Source organism: Lampetra fluviatilis, chromosome 18, assembly GCF_964198595.1.
Source record: "Lampetra fluviatilis chromosome 18, kcLamFluv1.1, whole genome shotgun sequence".
Classification (NCBI taxonomy): domain Eukaryota; kingdom Metazoa; phylum Chordata; class Hyperoartia; order Petromyzontiformes; family Petromyzontidae; genus Lampetra; species Lampetra fluviatilis.
This window is the reverse complement of record NC_136292.1, coordinates 3,131,383-3,144,275: the sequence shown is the minus strand read 5'-3', so window position 1 is coordinate 3,144,275 and position 12,893 is coordinate 3,131,383. Positions and strand designations below refer to the sequence as shown.

The 12,893-nt window shown below is 48.0% G+C and overlaps 1 protein-coding gene across 2 annotated transcripts in view; it reads left to right on the top strand.

Moving 5' to 3' along the window:
* Positions 1–289: 289 nt before the first annotated feature.
* Positions 290–12,893, top strand: part of THBS1 (thrombospondin 1) — a 31,174-nt gene continuing 18,570 nt past the window's right edge. Inside the window, exons 1-6 of one of the 2 annotated variants that reach the window (XM_078864352.1) lie at positions 290–392; positions 4,873–4,976; positions 5,900–6,447; positions 6,946–7,027; positions 9,790–9,959; positions 10,705–10,833. In XM_078864352.1, coding sequence (XP_078720478.1) covers positions 4,916–4,976; positions 5,900–6,447; positions 6,946–7,027; positions 9,790–9,959; positions 10,705–10,833 — 990 coding nt within the window. In that variant the 5' untranslated portion in view covers positions 290–392; positions 4,873–4,915. Of the gene's footprint in view, positions 393–4,347; positions 4,624–4,872; positions 4,977–5,899; positions 6,448–6,945; positions 7,028–9,789; positions 9,960–10,704; positions 10,834–12,893 lie in introns of those variants that run through there. The other variant, XM_078864351.1, reaches the window with a different exon arrangement.

The window sequence follows — 12,893 nt, the reverse complement described above, 5'->3', positions numbered from 1 at the left end:
CCGTACTGGTCAGCAGTAGGTAATGATAGCTGTAATGGTACTGATGAGTCCTAATGAGGATGAAACCGGAATATACCGCAAAGCCGTGTGGTCTTTCTGCTTGAAATTGTTTTTAAGTCGGACTATTTGCTCTTTTGAGCTGCGTGCGAGGTACGCGCAAGAATGGGTGATGTCATCCCGACATAAAAAAAACCGCACGCTGGGGCTCCCGTTACGCGTCGCTTCGATAGACGCCTCCTCCTTCTGCTTCGCGTGGACATCATCAAAGGGAGTGGTATGTCAGTGAAAGGTGGCCGGGGAAGCGGCCGCCAACCTTAGCGGAAAGAGTGAGCAAACTGAGCATTCCTGCACCTTTCCGCGTGTGTAGCAGCAGTGCCGGCGGCCCTGCCACGGTAAATAGCGACACGGAACGGATCGAACGCACGCGCACGTCTTTCAGCGCAACGTTCGAGATTGTTGTCTGAGATTCTTTGCCGAGGCGTCATCGGTATAGGCCGTGAGATAGAATTTCCTGTCGAGATAAATTATTCTCTCGCCTAGTCCTGCTCCTGTATGTCGATGAAGTAAAGTGGGACGACGTAAACATAAATAAGTCAATTCACGTAGATATGAACATAGTTTATTGACAATGTAAATGAAAAAAAAATCTACAGGGATGGATGGTCTATCGGCTAATTGATGAACGCATCGCTACGCGGTCCAGAGTTTATTCCATCTCACCCTTGCCGCACGTGAACTGCAACTGGCATGCAGTGCTGAAATGAGATATTGAACAGTCAAAAAACACTGCCTGAAAAATAAAAATCAAATCCTTGTCGAGTGTGTTTAGTGGTTTGTTATCGTGTACCACTGCCAACGAGGTATCATAAAATTTGTTGAATAGGATTTAGTGGCCATTCGAACTATTAAAAACGGGGTGTTTTTCTCTCTCCAGAAATTGGCGCTGATGCTGATGGTGGTGACTTCATGTCAACAGTACTTGCGTGATCATAAAATATTTCCCGTAGAGTTGTGTCATCTGCTAATAATCCATAACCTCACACAATAAAAAGCTGAAACTTCTGTTTAGGAAAAAAAAGAGAAGTTACTTATGATTGTTGAATTTGTTTTTACGCAATTTCTTTTGTTGGCACGAATTTTTCTGTTCACGGGCGATTACGAATATATCGATGTGACTTTTGTGCGTATGTTTTAATCACATGCGTATCCCCTTAAATCTCACAACCTGTTAGGCTGACGTCACTGTATGCAACACATTTAGTCGGGTCCCTGATCAGTCTCGTTCAGCGGATTAGTAACTCGAATGGCCTCTCAGGAATGTCACAAACTGAAGCTATTTGAAGGCAAAACAATATGTAGCAGAAAAAAATATATAAGCTGAGATAATTCTCTATTATTATTTTTATTTTCTGTGACCACGGGGAAGACGGTTTATTATCATTATCTGCGTCACTGTCCAGTGAGCCAGGTGCCATGGTACGAGGGCAGTGGTGTTTTTCTCTCTCCTTTTTAAAGTCACACTGAACAAAGTTCAGCCAGACGCAGTAACTGAACGCGGCTATTGTGGAAACGCCTGACGAGCGCTATTGTACGCACGCCGAGGAGGTTGTTGTGGACGACGCGATATGAGGAACCTCGCTGTTTAAGGTCACTCCTGGCGTGTTTCGCCAACCGCTGACGTGGCTTGTCGCGTTACGCGTGGGCATTTACTGACGCGTTGAGGGTTTCCCCCAAGGCCGTGTAGGTCCGTGGGTGGCAATTTCACACGCGCCTCATCGAATGGCCCTGATCAGCCAAATGCGAGGCGCACAGACGTTGGTGGGGTCATCACAGTGCATACACGGTGCGATTACTGATCTAGCTGAACTGGAGCTCAACAGCAGCTGACTAACACGTGTTTGATACACAGTGGTCATCCATCCAAGCAGTATCCATACTTAACCCCGCTTAGCTTCCGAGATCTGACGAGAGTGGCTGAATTACGGGTGATTCGTCAAAGCTCTTTGATTTTCAGAGACCTTTTTCCAAAGCCGAGACGCTGCCGTGGTTGTAATTGTGAGCGCGTCGAACTTGCAATCCAGAAGTCGTCGCCGGCTCGTTCTTTCCGACGCGGAAGTTGAAACAAATGGCCAAGTGTCCTAAACTACCCATCCCGCATGCCTCGGTATTGCCTCTGGAAGCTCTCTGTCGGGAGGAGACTCCCTCTCTCTGTCTGTGGCGGAGGCCCTTTCGCCAGCAGCGGTGTGAGCAAGCAATGGCAGGGCTGCACCTTTTCTTTTACCTTGAATTGGGCTCGCTCGGAATCTCTGTGGGAAATGACCTGACGAGGCTTCAGTCCCTTGTCTCACCGGAGCGCGAACGTGTTGATGCTTATTCATATTCTTAGTTTTTTTCAGTAAAGTCACGTAGGTAAAAATTTAAAATTAAAATTAATAAAAGTAAAATAAAAATAAAATAAAAAAACCTCCACCTGAAGACGGAAGCTTGTGTTGCCTCCGAAACGTATCGTTTTTTTTATTTTACTTTAATGAATTTTAATTTTTTACCTACGTGACTTTAACGAAAAAACCTAAGAATACTAATCCTTGCTGTCACGAAAGCTTCAAATCTAGAAGTGTTGATGCTTTTAACGCGCGCACAGCACCGACACGCACGGACAACGGAGTCACACCACAGAGACCCCCGTTTTGCTAAATTCCATTTCGTCTGGACCCCCCCCCCCCCCCACGGCGCGGAGAAGATTGGCATTTATTTTCGGTCGCGGTCTACCAGGTGTGTTTAATGTGTACCGACGCTAAATTAGCATTTCAATGGGAAGATTGGCCCCTGGAATGGAAACACGCTCCGCGGGAGGCCTTCAATTCAGAGTTCGAAAAAACAACTTAGCTGCTGCATAGCGAGCATACTTGGCAATAAACATTAACTGACTAAAATCGCGGCATGTCGTGCATTTCTCTAGTTAACAATTAACGTCATTAGGTCATCGCAAACTTACTTTCAGAAAGCCAATCCGAGGCGTTCAACCTGCGGACACTGGGAAATATTGGTCAGTCTACATGCGGCATTTCGTACAGACGACGACGCTATGATTTATAATTTAACAAAAGCATCTTTCAATGAAGACTCTCCTTATGCCACTTCAGCCCAAGGCGGGTTGTTTGGTGGTGGTGGCTTTAACGACACATTTATATTTACGCGACAGAACCCCCCAAAAAAACTGTATTATGGATGATATCGGTTGCGAAAACCTACGTGTTAAACTTGTTTAACCATACTTCACCACGCTGGTCAGTGCTGGTTGGATGAAGGTACCGATTCAGATATCACCCGCCGAAAATGTAACTCCCTGTTGGCCATAATCATCGCGCGCTCACCATTTGCGTCAACTCGGAGCGCCATATCGAGGGTTCAAATGCGTTCAGAGGGTAGGAGGGGAAGGGGGGAAGGGGTCCAATATGCGTGCCACGGTTGTTGTTTTAAACCGGCGCTAAAACCAGGTGGTAAGTGGACGTGCGAGGTGATACTAGACCTTGTTCGTACGTTTAACTCCACTTGACGCGACGCCTCTGCAATGCGTGCCCATCCTGTTTAAACTTAGCCCCCACTGCAAGATCGCGTTCCCTATCGGCCCGGGCAATGTGCTAATTTCTTTTTTACTACCTTAGTTACCGCACCCCGCCGCAAACATCATCACTCACCGAAACTAAAAATAAGCCCCCCATTTAAGTCGTATTTGTTTAACGTGTTAAAATACGTCGCAGAACCGTCCGCCCTGCTGTTTCGTAAGAATAAGAAATAAGGGGGGGGGGCGAAGGAAGCGATTGCGATTTGGCCGCCGTCGCCCTAAAAAAATAAATTTTCCACTCCCCAATATTTTTTTCCTCGGTCTTCCAAAAAATAAAAATATTCCAAGCACGGCGCACGGGCGCCGCCACTCCAAGCCAGCCCACGCTTCTCTCGTCATCAACACCTGCGCGTCCAGCCGTGTGGGGGCCATGTGGGGTGGCGTGGAGCGGTGGGAGAGGGGGGGGGACCCCTCAACTTCACTTGCCCGAGATTTCCTCCCGTTTCGATTGGCATGGGCTCCGAGCGAGTTACTCAACTCGCCAACAAACTTTGAGAGAGGCCAGACAGCAGATCGCGGGGAAAGCGAGACGGACGGACGGTGGAGATTGGGGAGGGGGCAGATGAGGAAGGGAGGAAGGGAGGGGAGAGGAGTGTGAGAAGGGTTGATGGTTGTGGTGGGGGAGGGAGGGAGGGAGGGATGGAGGGGAGGAACGGAGGGAGGCTGGAGGGAGGTCAAATGGAGACGGGGGTTAGTGGGACGGAGAGGGTGGCTGGAATCCAACAGAGTGGGTGGTGTTTGCAGGGGACTGACACGCGGTGGGAGGGAGCGGAGTGAGACGCGGGGGCGACTCGAGTCGCTATAAAATCTGTCGCGCCTTCGACCTGCACACATCGAGGCGAACGCAGAAGCGACGTAGAAGACTGATAGCAGAGCGAGTCTTCCCGTGGCGAAGTCTCACTTCAGAGCTCTTAGCCGCATAGAGCGTATAGATACATAGGCTACAGAGACTCTCCGTGAACAACACTTAAACGGCAGTTATTTTGAAGCTTTGCCTGGTAGGTGTTACTTACTTACGCCGCACGCACTTTGTATTACATTTAAGCCACATTTGTACAATAATGCTACATTTTTCTGCCGCAATTTAATTTCTTTGGTGGATCGCTCCTTCTGTACAATTCGTGAATTGTACACGAAGAGGCAACGGGGACAAACCCATCGCAGCTATTTAACTTTGCCAACGTGTGCGTTTGCTGTGACCTGCTTCTGTTGTGAAAATCACGCGTTGTCCTCTTCCACGCTCTTAGATTTCCCGTGCCGCCGACTTCGCGTTACGCGACCGGACCGAAGATGGGGTCTGCGTGGAGGGCGCTCATCCTGTTGGCGTTTGTTGGCGCGGCTCATCCGTACGGTAATTCTCTCGCTCGGCACCGATTTATAATCCCCACTCTCGCGCCCTTGGCTTGGCAATACCGCGGCTCCCATTAGCCCCGCCGTGTTTACCGAGCCCCCGTGTTTACCGAGCCGAGAATAAAAGCGCCTCATTTGAATTTCAAAAACGCGCGCGGCGTCCGGCAAAAACAGTATTTTTAGCTCGTACGTGCCACTGCGGATTTGTTTTTTTTCGCACCCCAAGGTTTTACCACGGGACCTGTTGCGCGGCAGCGTGTGTGTATAAATAAATCGTGTGTATCGAATACAACGTCGATCTTGCAGAGAGACAGCTTGTATCCTTGCTATACGTTTTAATAGAGTGATCACCACTTTAAAATCTCTGTCCGATGTGTTTTCGGGTTTTGGCCAACGCGTGTTGTTCCTTGGCACGATGGGTCTGACTCAAGTCGGCTGCTACTTGAGATGCGAGCGCGCGCGCGCTTGAGGACGCGGGAGCGCGGAAAAGGAACCCGTGGGTGACCCATTGATGGCGAGATGTTAACTCCCTCGCCTGGTATACAGGAGGGCACGGGTTCAGTTCCGACCCTGACGCCTGTATGTTAAAGTTTGCGTGTTCGCCCCGGGCTCGCGTGGATCTTTCTGCGGATCCTCCGGTTTTTCTCTGCACATTTAGAATCGATGTACGTTTGGAGTATTTGGCTGCTATAAATTTCCACGTGATAAGCCACTTCGTTGAGCTATCACTTGTGGCCAGGTCGCTTCTGGAAAAGAAGCTAAATAGCTGATTGGGCTTAATCTAGTAAAATAAAAACAATAATTTAGTTTATTCCCTCCACGTATTTATTCCCTCCCCATCAACCTGCATCGCGCTCACATTGCCCCGATGCGGTCGGCTACCCCCCCCCACCCCCGCTCCCTCCCCTAACTCGCCAACCGTAGATTATGGCACGGATGACAACGGCGTGTTCGACGTGTTCGACATGAGCCGAATCACCCGGCGCACGGCCGGCGTCAAGCTGGTGAAGGGGCCCGACGCCAACAGCCCCGCGTTCAAGATCATCCGGGCCGAGCGTGTCCCGTCGGCCGAGGAGCGCAGCCTCAAGAGCCTGCTGGAGGCGATGCGTCAGGAGAAGAGCTTCGTCTTCCAGGCGTCGCTGCGCCAAGAGAAGCGCAGCAGGGGCACCATCCTCGCCGTGGACTCGGCCGACGGATCGGCCCGCCTCTTCGAGATCGTGTCGAACGGACACGCGGACACGCTCGACTTGGTGCACGCGCAGAGCGTGCGCTCCTTCGAGCACGTGGACCTGGCCACGTTCGCGTGGAAAAACATCACGCTGTACGTGGACCACGAGAGCGCCAAGCTGTACGTGGGCTGCGAGCTCATCAACGTGCTGAGCCTGGACGGGCCCGTGTACCAGCAGCTGTACCCCGACACCAGCCGCCTGCGCCTGGGCAAGGGCTTCGTGAGCGACAAGGACGACTTCAGGGTGAGTGTGGCAACTGTTGTCTTCCGTCGAGGGTGTCTCCGTGAGTGTCGTTAGCCGGGGACCACAAGTAACGTGACAGCCAATTGGTAACGGCATGAGCAACATGATCACCCATCACAACCGACGCGACGGGGCCAAAATGTGACGTGGTTTTATTTCCCCTAGCCTCGGGGCGCACGCATCACACGTAAGCGTCTAAAATGTGAATTTCAAAAGAACATAACATACCTGGGACGTCTTAGGGGGGCAATGGCTATTCGTGTCGAATGACGTGAACTTTCCACCACAGTGTAAACATTCTCACGGCTGGTTGGGCTGAAGGTGAATGAATGAGTGCGAGCCGCGCGGCATGAGATGAATGCCGATGGAGGATGGGCCACCAGACTCGTCATTCACTCTGCTCCCTGGGATGCGAGCCTAACCTCCCAATTCCCTCCACTCCCTCCCTCCCTCCCTGCCTATCCCCCTCTCTTGTTGTTTTGGCTGCCACTGCTGCAGGGCTCACTGCAAAACGTCCGCTTCATCTTCGGCACGTCCCTGGAGGATATTCTGAGGAACAAGGGGTGCGTCAGGAATGACGGTAAGGGAACGCGTGCGGGGCACTGTGCACCCAGCCTGGCACACAGCAGCCACTCAGTAATTCCCTCATGTCTTTAATTCCTGTTGCGACATCAACATACCACGAGTGTTAAAAACAAATACTGTTTTAGGTGGGGTATGATGAGTAAGTTGGTGGTTTTATGGTCTGGTTAGTGCCCCGGAAAACCACTTTTAAAATGTTATAAAAAAAAGTCAAGATGCTTTTTGTGGAGCAAGAAAGGTAATTAAATATGATCTCAATGGCCGACGAACTAACATATATATTTTTTCGCACGAGCACGAAAAGGAGGTCTGTTTGTTGATCTCGAGTATTTGATGTATACTGCAGAGTTAAAAATAAATTAACTGCCGAGTTAAAATAATATCTGTGAGATATGTTGGCAGTGAGGTGGAGGCAACTGACACTCCACTCCCACTGTCACTAAATTGCCGCCGGATTATCACTGCACAAACCTACATCGGTAAACTTTCAATTCGTTTGTCCATTGTTTGGCATTGAACAACGTCAAGGCTGGTAAATATATGAGCCTATTTGAGTTAAAATAGGTTGTAAACTTTAGATCATGCCTAAATATATATATTTTTAGTAAATTAAGTCTACTTTTTGGTAGTGTTTTTTTTTGTACATACACATGAACGCCTCCATTGAGATGGCTGTTGTGTTATTGTATTGTGCTCTCGGTGTGAATGTTCACTGTTGGCCCACGAGCTTCAATCGGCAGGGTCGCTATGCCGCACTCATCACAGCTACTGGCTACGACCAAAGGAACAAAGCTCTAACGCTGCTGCTGCTTGCTGATGCCCAATGCTCAGAAAGGGCTTTACGCATCAATGCCGCGCGCTTACCATGCGCCCTACTCAGCAGCGTCCCCTAGGGCACGTGCTTGCATGGCCACCTATAGCCCAGCCAACACTTCAGTTCTGCTCCAGATATATGTATTGGCTTGAGTGTTTGCTGCAAATGTAAAATGTATATTTAAAAATATATATATAATGCTGCAGTTTTAATGTTCTAATTTTCAATTTTACTGTAATATTTAAAAAAAAATCACTTAGTATTCAGTTGTTGGTAATGTAATATAACTTTATTGCCAGTTAAATAAAGTACGATTATATAATAAAGGTCAGTTCCATGATATTGTTTTTAAATAAAATAATATTTTAGTTCATAACCCTATTGGCTTTTGCAGCATTATTTTACTGCAGCATATGTACAAGCAAGCGAACTCTGGACCAGTTTCAACTTTCCAACTCTCATCAGCATAGTTTGGCTTCGCAGAGTGTGGGGCTTAAAGGCTTAAACCACGAGGCAACTCAAAGCTGGAATGGCAACACTGCAAAACATTGCAAATCTGGAATATGGCAATGAATTCTATACATGCAGTCTGTGCATACCTGTGACACAGGCGACAGATCCCCGCAGCCTTGTAGAATGACATAACCAGGCTAGGACAGACTGCCGTGAATTCTTCTTAAGGGATGGGATCGCTTTGTTCCGTAAGGCATATTCAGTTTGACACTTAACAGATGCTTGAGAGAAATATTTCACACATATAGCCCTTGTGTCAATCACCTGTTGGACGAGGGCCTCCCCACTCCATACGGATCCTGGGGGTTATTTGACCGTATTTCTCCACCCTGGTGAATGATGTTTAAAAACGAAAAATATTACAATCACAATAAAAAACACAGTCAAACAACAGGAACAACAACAACAAAACCGTTCAGCGGGTTGTAAATTTAGCCAGAAATGATTAAGTGTCAGTGATGTGGCTTTGTCAGCTTATAGCTGCTCTGACACCGAGGGCGATTTGAAGGGCAGGCATACCATGAGCCACAGAGGCATGCGGCTAGACTCACAACCAATCTACTCGCCCACTTTCTATGACCGCCAGCCAAAATATTATGAGCACAATGCACGCGATATGATGTACATGTGAATATGTGGGATTGGTGATGAGAATAATAAAAGCCAGCAGCTTGGGGTGGACCGCGATGATTGTGGTTTGGACACTATCTTCCGCGAACTTAGGAATCAACAGAAATGGGGCTCAGAGTGAGTTGAGCTGAGTTCAGTTGGGCTGGGTTTGTAGGAGTGGAGGGCTAGTCAATCAAGTGGCTTGTTGACTCGTTCTGGCTGCACGCACCTGAAAGCCGCTTGCACGCTTGCCTGAAGCTCGCCGCCACTTTCAGGCTGCTTGAATTCCTCGTGCGGCCATGCTATTGCCGTATTAAACCGCCTGTAGTACACCTGAGTCACTTCAGGACAGCGATGTTGTGCTAACGGATTACAAGCACAGGCGGACCACACTTTTGTAAAATACAACAACGAAAAATAATTGCACTTATGACTGGACGGAAAGGAAAAATAAAATGTTAACAAATAGCGCCAGAAAGCACCATTTTATTTTGTGCATGCGGTCTTAATTTAAAACTAAATAAAATAAAATCCTTGCAGCGTGTATTTTTTTTTGCACCAATGCAAGATATGCAAATACTCTGCTTCAAATGCAAACCATCCGAATTTAATAAACGGCGAAAAAAGAACCTTATATTAAAAAAACAGCATGTATTTCACTTTACTGACGATGTTTTTGTTCGAAGCAATGAATAGTACAAGCAATATGAAATCACGTTGCACAGAGTCCTGCTAGACTTGGCTGCCCACGCTAAACAAACACCTGCCGTGCGCGCTGGGGGGTGCCGTTGGGTTTCTTTTTTCTCGCGCGTGCCAAAAATTAGGCGGCGGTTTCCTTGGGACGCCTGCCATCAAGACGGACTACACGGGGCACAAGGTGAACAAGGTGATGGAATTCTGTGGCATCTCCTGCAACGAGGTCAAGAGGATTTACAATGAGGTCAAGGCTCTGCGCAGCACGGTCACGTACTTGGTGGACGGCCTCCAAAAGCTGGTGAGTGTTACAAAATCTTGCTGACCACCCCCCCAAATAGAGACAAAGATCCCCCGTATAGCCTCAACAGAATGTTGGGACAAGTGCTGTTTAGTGAGCACCTATGAAGGCAGGCACGGTGCACGAACGGGTGGGTGGCCAACACCGCGATGATTTTACACGCCGCACCAGGTACTCATTTGAGGCTAAGTCGACGTAGGGGAGGCTCAAATAATTGTCGCTGGTGTTAGCCGTGAGCGGGAATCGAACTTGGGTAGCTGGGTGCGCAGTGCAGCGCGCCAACGCCTCCACTGCCCTCCCTCCCAACTCTCCAACCCTGACCCCTAAATTTGAATTTTATCGTTAAGTTTGTTCGCAAGGAACCCCCTGGTGCAAGTATTGAAAGGGCAATCGAGACAGGCCGGGGGATTAGGGTTATTCTATTGGATTGGTTTGCGAGAGGCAGAGTCACTGGGAATAGCATTGGAATCGCCAGCTTGCATATTCAATTAGTCATTAGTTATGATGCATTGTAAAAACGCTTTCCCATTGAGTAATTATGCAGTAGTAATAATAATATGTGTATTGTGGTGTTACACACTCAATTCCCAATACCTTTCAAATATACTGGCGTATCCATACATACGTACATACAAAGACGCACAGACACCACATTCCACATACGCCTCTATTCCCTCTACCTTTGGCCTATGTGTGGCACAATAAACTGATGGCCCCTGCCCTGCTGTGCTCTGTCCATGCACAGAAAGAGGAGAACGAGAACCTGAAGAACACCATGGACATCCAGGAGAAGGGCAAGTGCCTGTACGAGGGGCGACTCTACGACAACCACACCGAGTGGACCATCAACAGCTGCACCACCTGCACCTGCCGGGTGTGTAGAAGCATGCACACACACAAAGGCCCCCTGTATAGCTTTAAAAAAAGACTGTTGGCGAGCACCTATGAAGGCCGGGAATGTGGCACACACGGGGGTGGGTGGATGGCATCACGCCCGGCCACATTTGCCTCTCCAGTGGCAATGTTTAAACACTGCATCGGGTATCCATTTGAGGCTGAGTCGACCAAGGAGAGTCTCAGTACCGGTTCAAATAATCGTCAATGTGTAGTGGCTGTGAGCGAGAATCACACTGACCAACGTGGTGATGTATGGTCTAGCAACCCCCACAACCAGCACGACTTGGGGAGGCACCTCACATCATCCAGCAGTGGATTGACATATTAGGGCTGTACACATACGTGTGCAAAGAAACATAAGTGCACCAAGTCTATTCACACTGCCACCAAACATTCCTGAGCTGTGCAAGATATGAGCAATAAGCTGCATCCAGAGCACATGTCTTGACACAAGCTGCTATTTCCCCATCAGCCTAGTGATGTTTAAAAACAAAACAAATAGGTTAATGTGTACGCTATTACATCAGTACCCAAAAAGCTGCCTTTTGTAAATCGAGTAAACAATTCCTGAGCATCGGCGTGCAGCAGCGCTTGATGATAGCACAAAGTCTTGAGGATTTTTGTAAAATCTGAAAAGTCTTCAAACAAGTACTCTGTGTACCAGCAGCCTGCTTTGCTGTGCCGTCAGTGTGTCCCCGCCTGCTCCGTCGCTCCGGCAGACTTTGCGTTGGATCCATTGGCAGGGCTGGTAGATAGGCTGAGACCACGTATAATTGCTACCAGAGATTTTTGGAAATATCCATTTCGGCAGAAGCGCTTGCACATTTGTAGTTTGAGTTTAATATTGCGCAACGGGTTTGGCAACAATATTTTGAGCATTTTTCTTCCAAATGCAATGTGTCACGGCACGCAATGATAGACAGGCCTCCAACACATTTATCCTCCGAGTTTTATTTACGGCAACTTTGAGCAATAGTTGTTACAATTAATTATACGAGTCTCCAATGTGCCAGTGATTGTAACATATGCGATTTAACATTTGCCAGAAGCTTGAAAGCAAGACCTGGTGCTATTGCTGGGATTCAGTTCATGAACATCACATGTTGTAAATCGCAGGCACAGTAGTACACCGGCCAAGTTTGTAAAGGGAAAGCAGTTACAAGGGTAAACCATATAATTATTTTAAGCTAAAAAAGCCAAGCTGCCGTTAATCATGTCTTTCAAGTCGGTGAGGGTCTTTTCTTCCGTACATTACGCCACCCGATCAAAATGGAATGGAAATCAGGTAATGAAAATTACAATTCGCAGACTTTATAGTGGCATAATTTTTTTAATGTAATGAATGCTGGCTTTGTCATTTGAACAAAACTATCAAAGTGAAATTTTAAGAGTGGGGGTGGCCGGGGAGAGGTGGGGGGGGAATAGAAAACCAAGATAATACTTGAGTAACCCAATTTGGGTAACCCATTTTAAGCAGCTCTCTTCACAACTCTTCACCATTTTTTTAACGTTTCGTAAGCAACGTGCACACACAAGGCCGAGGAAGGCAGCAGCGGTCACTTTTGGCTGGCGGGCTTTCATCGGCACTCTTCACAATTCTCTACGCCTTTTCTCAAAGGAGTGCCATTTCCTTCTGTTTTTCGGAGCTTTGGTATGAAGGGTCTGTGGCGGCCAAGAACGAGGACTGAATGTGGCTTTGACTGCGGCAAGTCTAGCCCTGCTCTCAGGACTTAATGCGAACCTTAGTGTGAATCTAAAAAAAAAAATCATCCGTGGCTTAAGTGTGGATCGGAAATGAAGGTGTGAAAAATAAAGCGCGGGGACATTTTTATGCCAATATTGGCCGGCGACACCGGTTAAGGCATCGCACTTTACATGTGCGTGATGATTCTTCTCCCTTAAGATTTCCAACATAGCAAGTGGCCCCGATTGTTATTTCTGTTGGACTTCAGCCAAGAGACCATTATGTGTGCGTAGCGCAGCGTCAGCAGAATACGCTGCCGTCACAAGTTCGTTCAGAGAGAAATATAAAGCAGG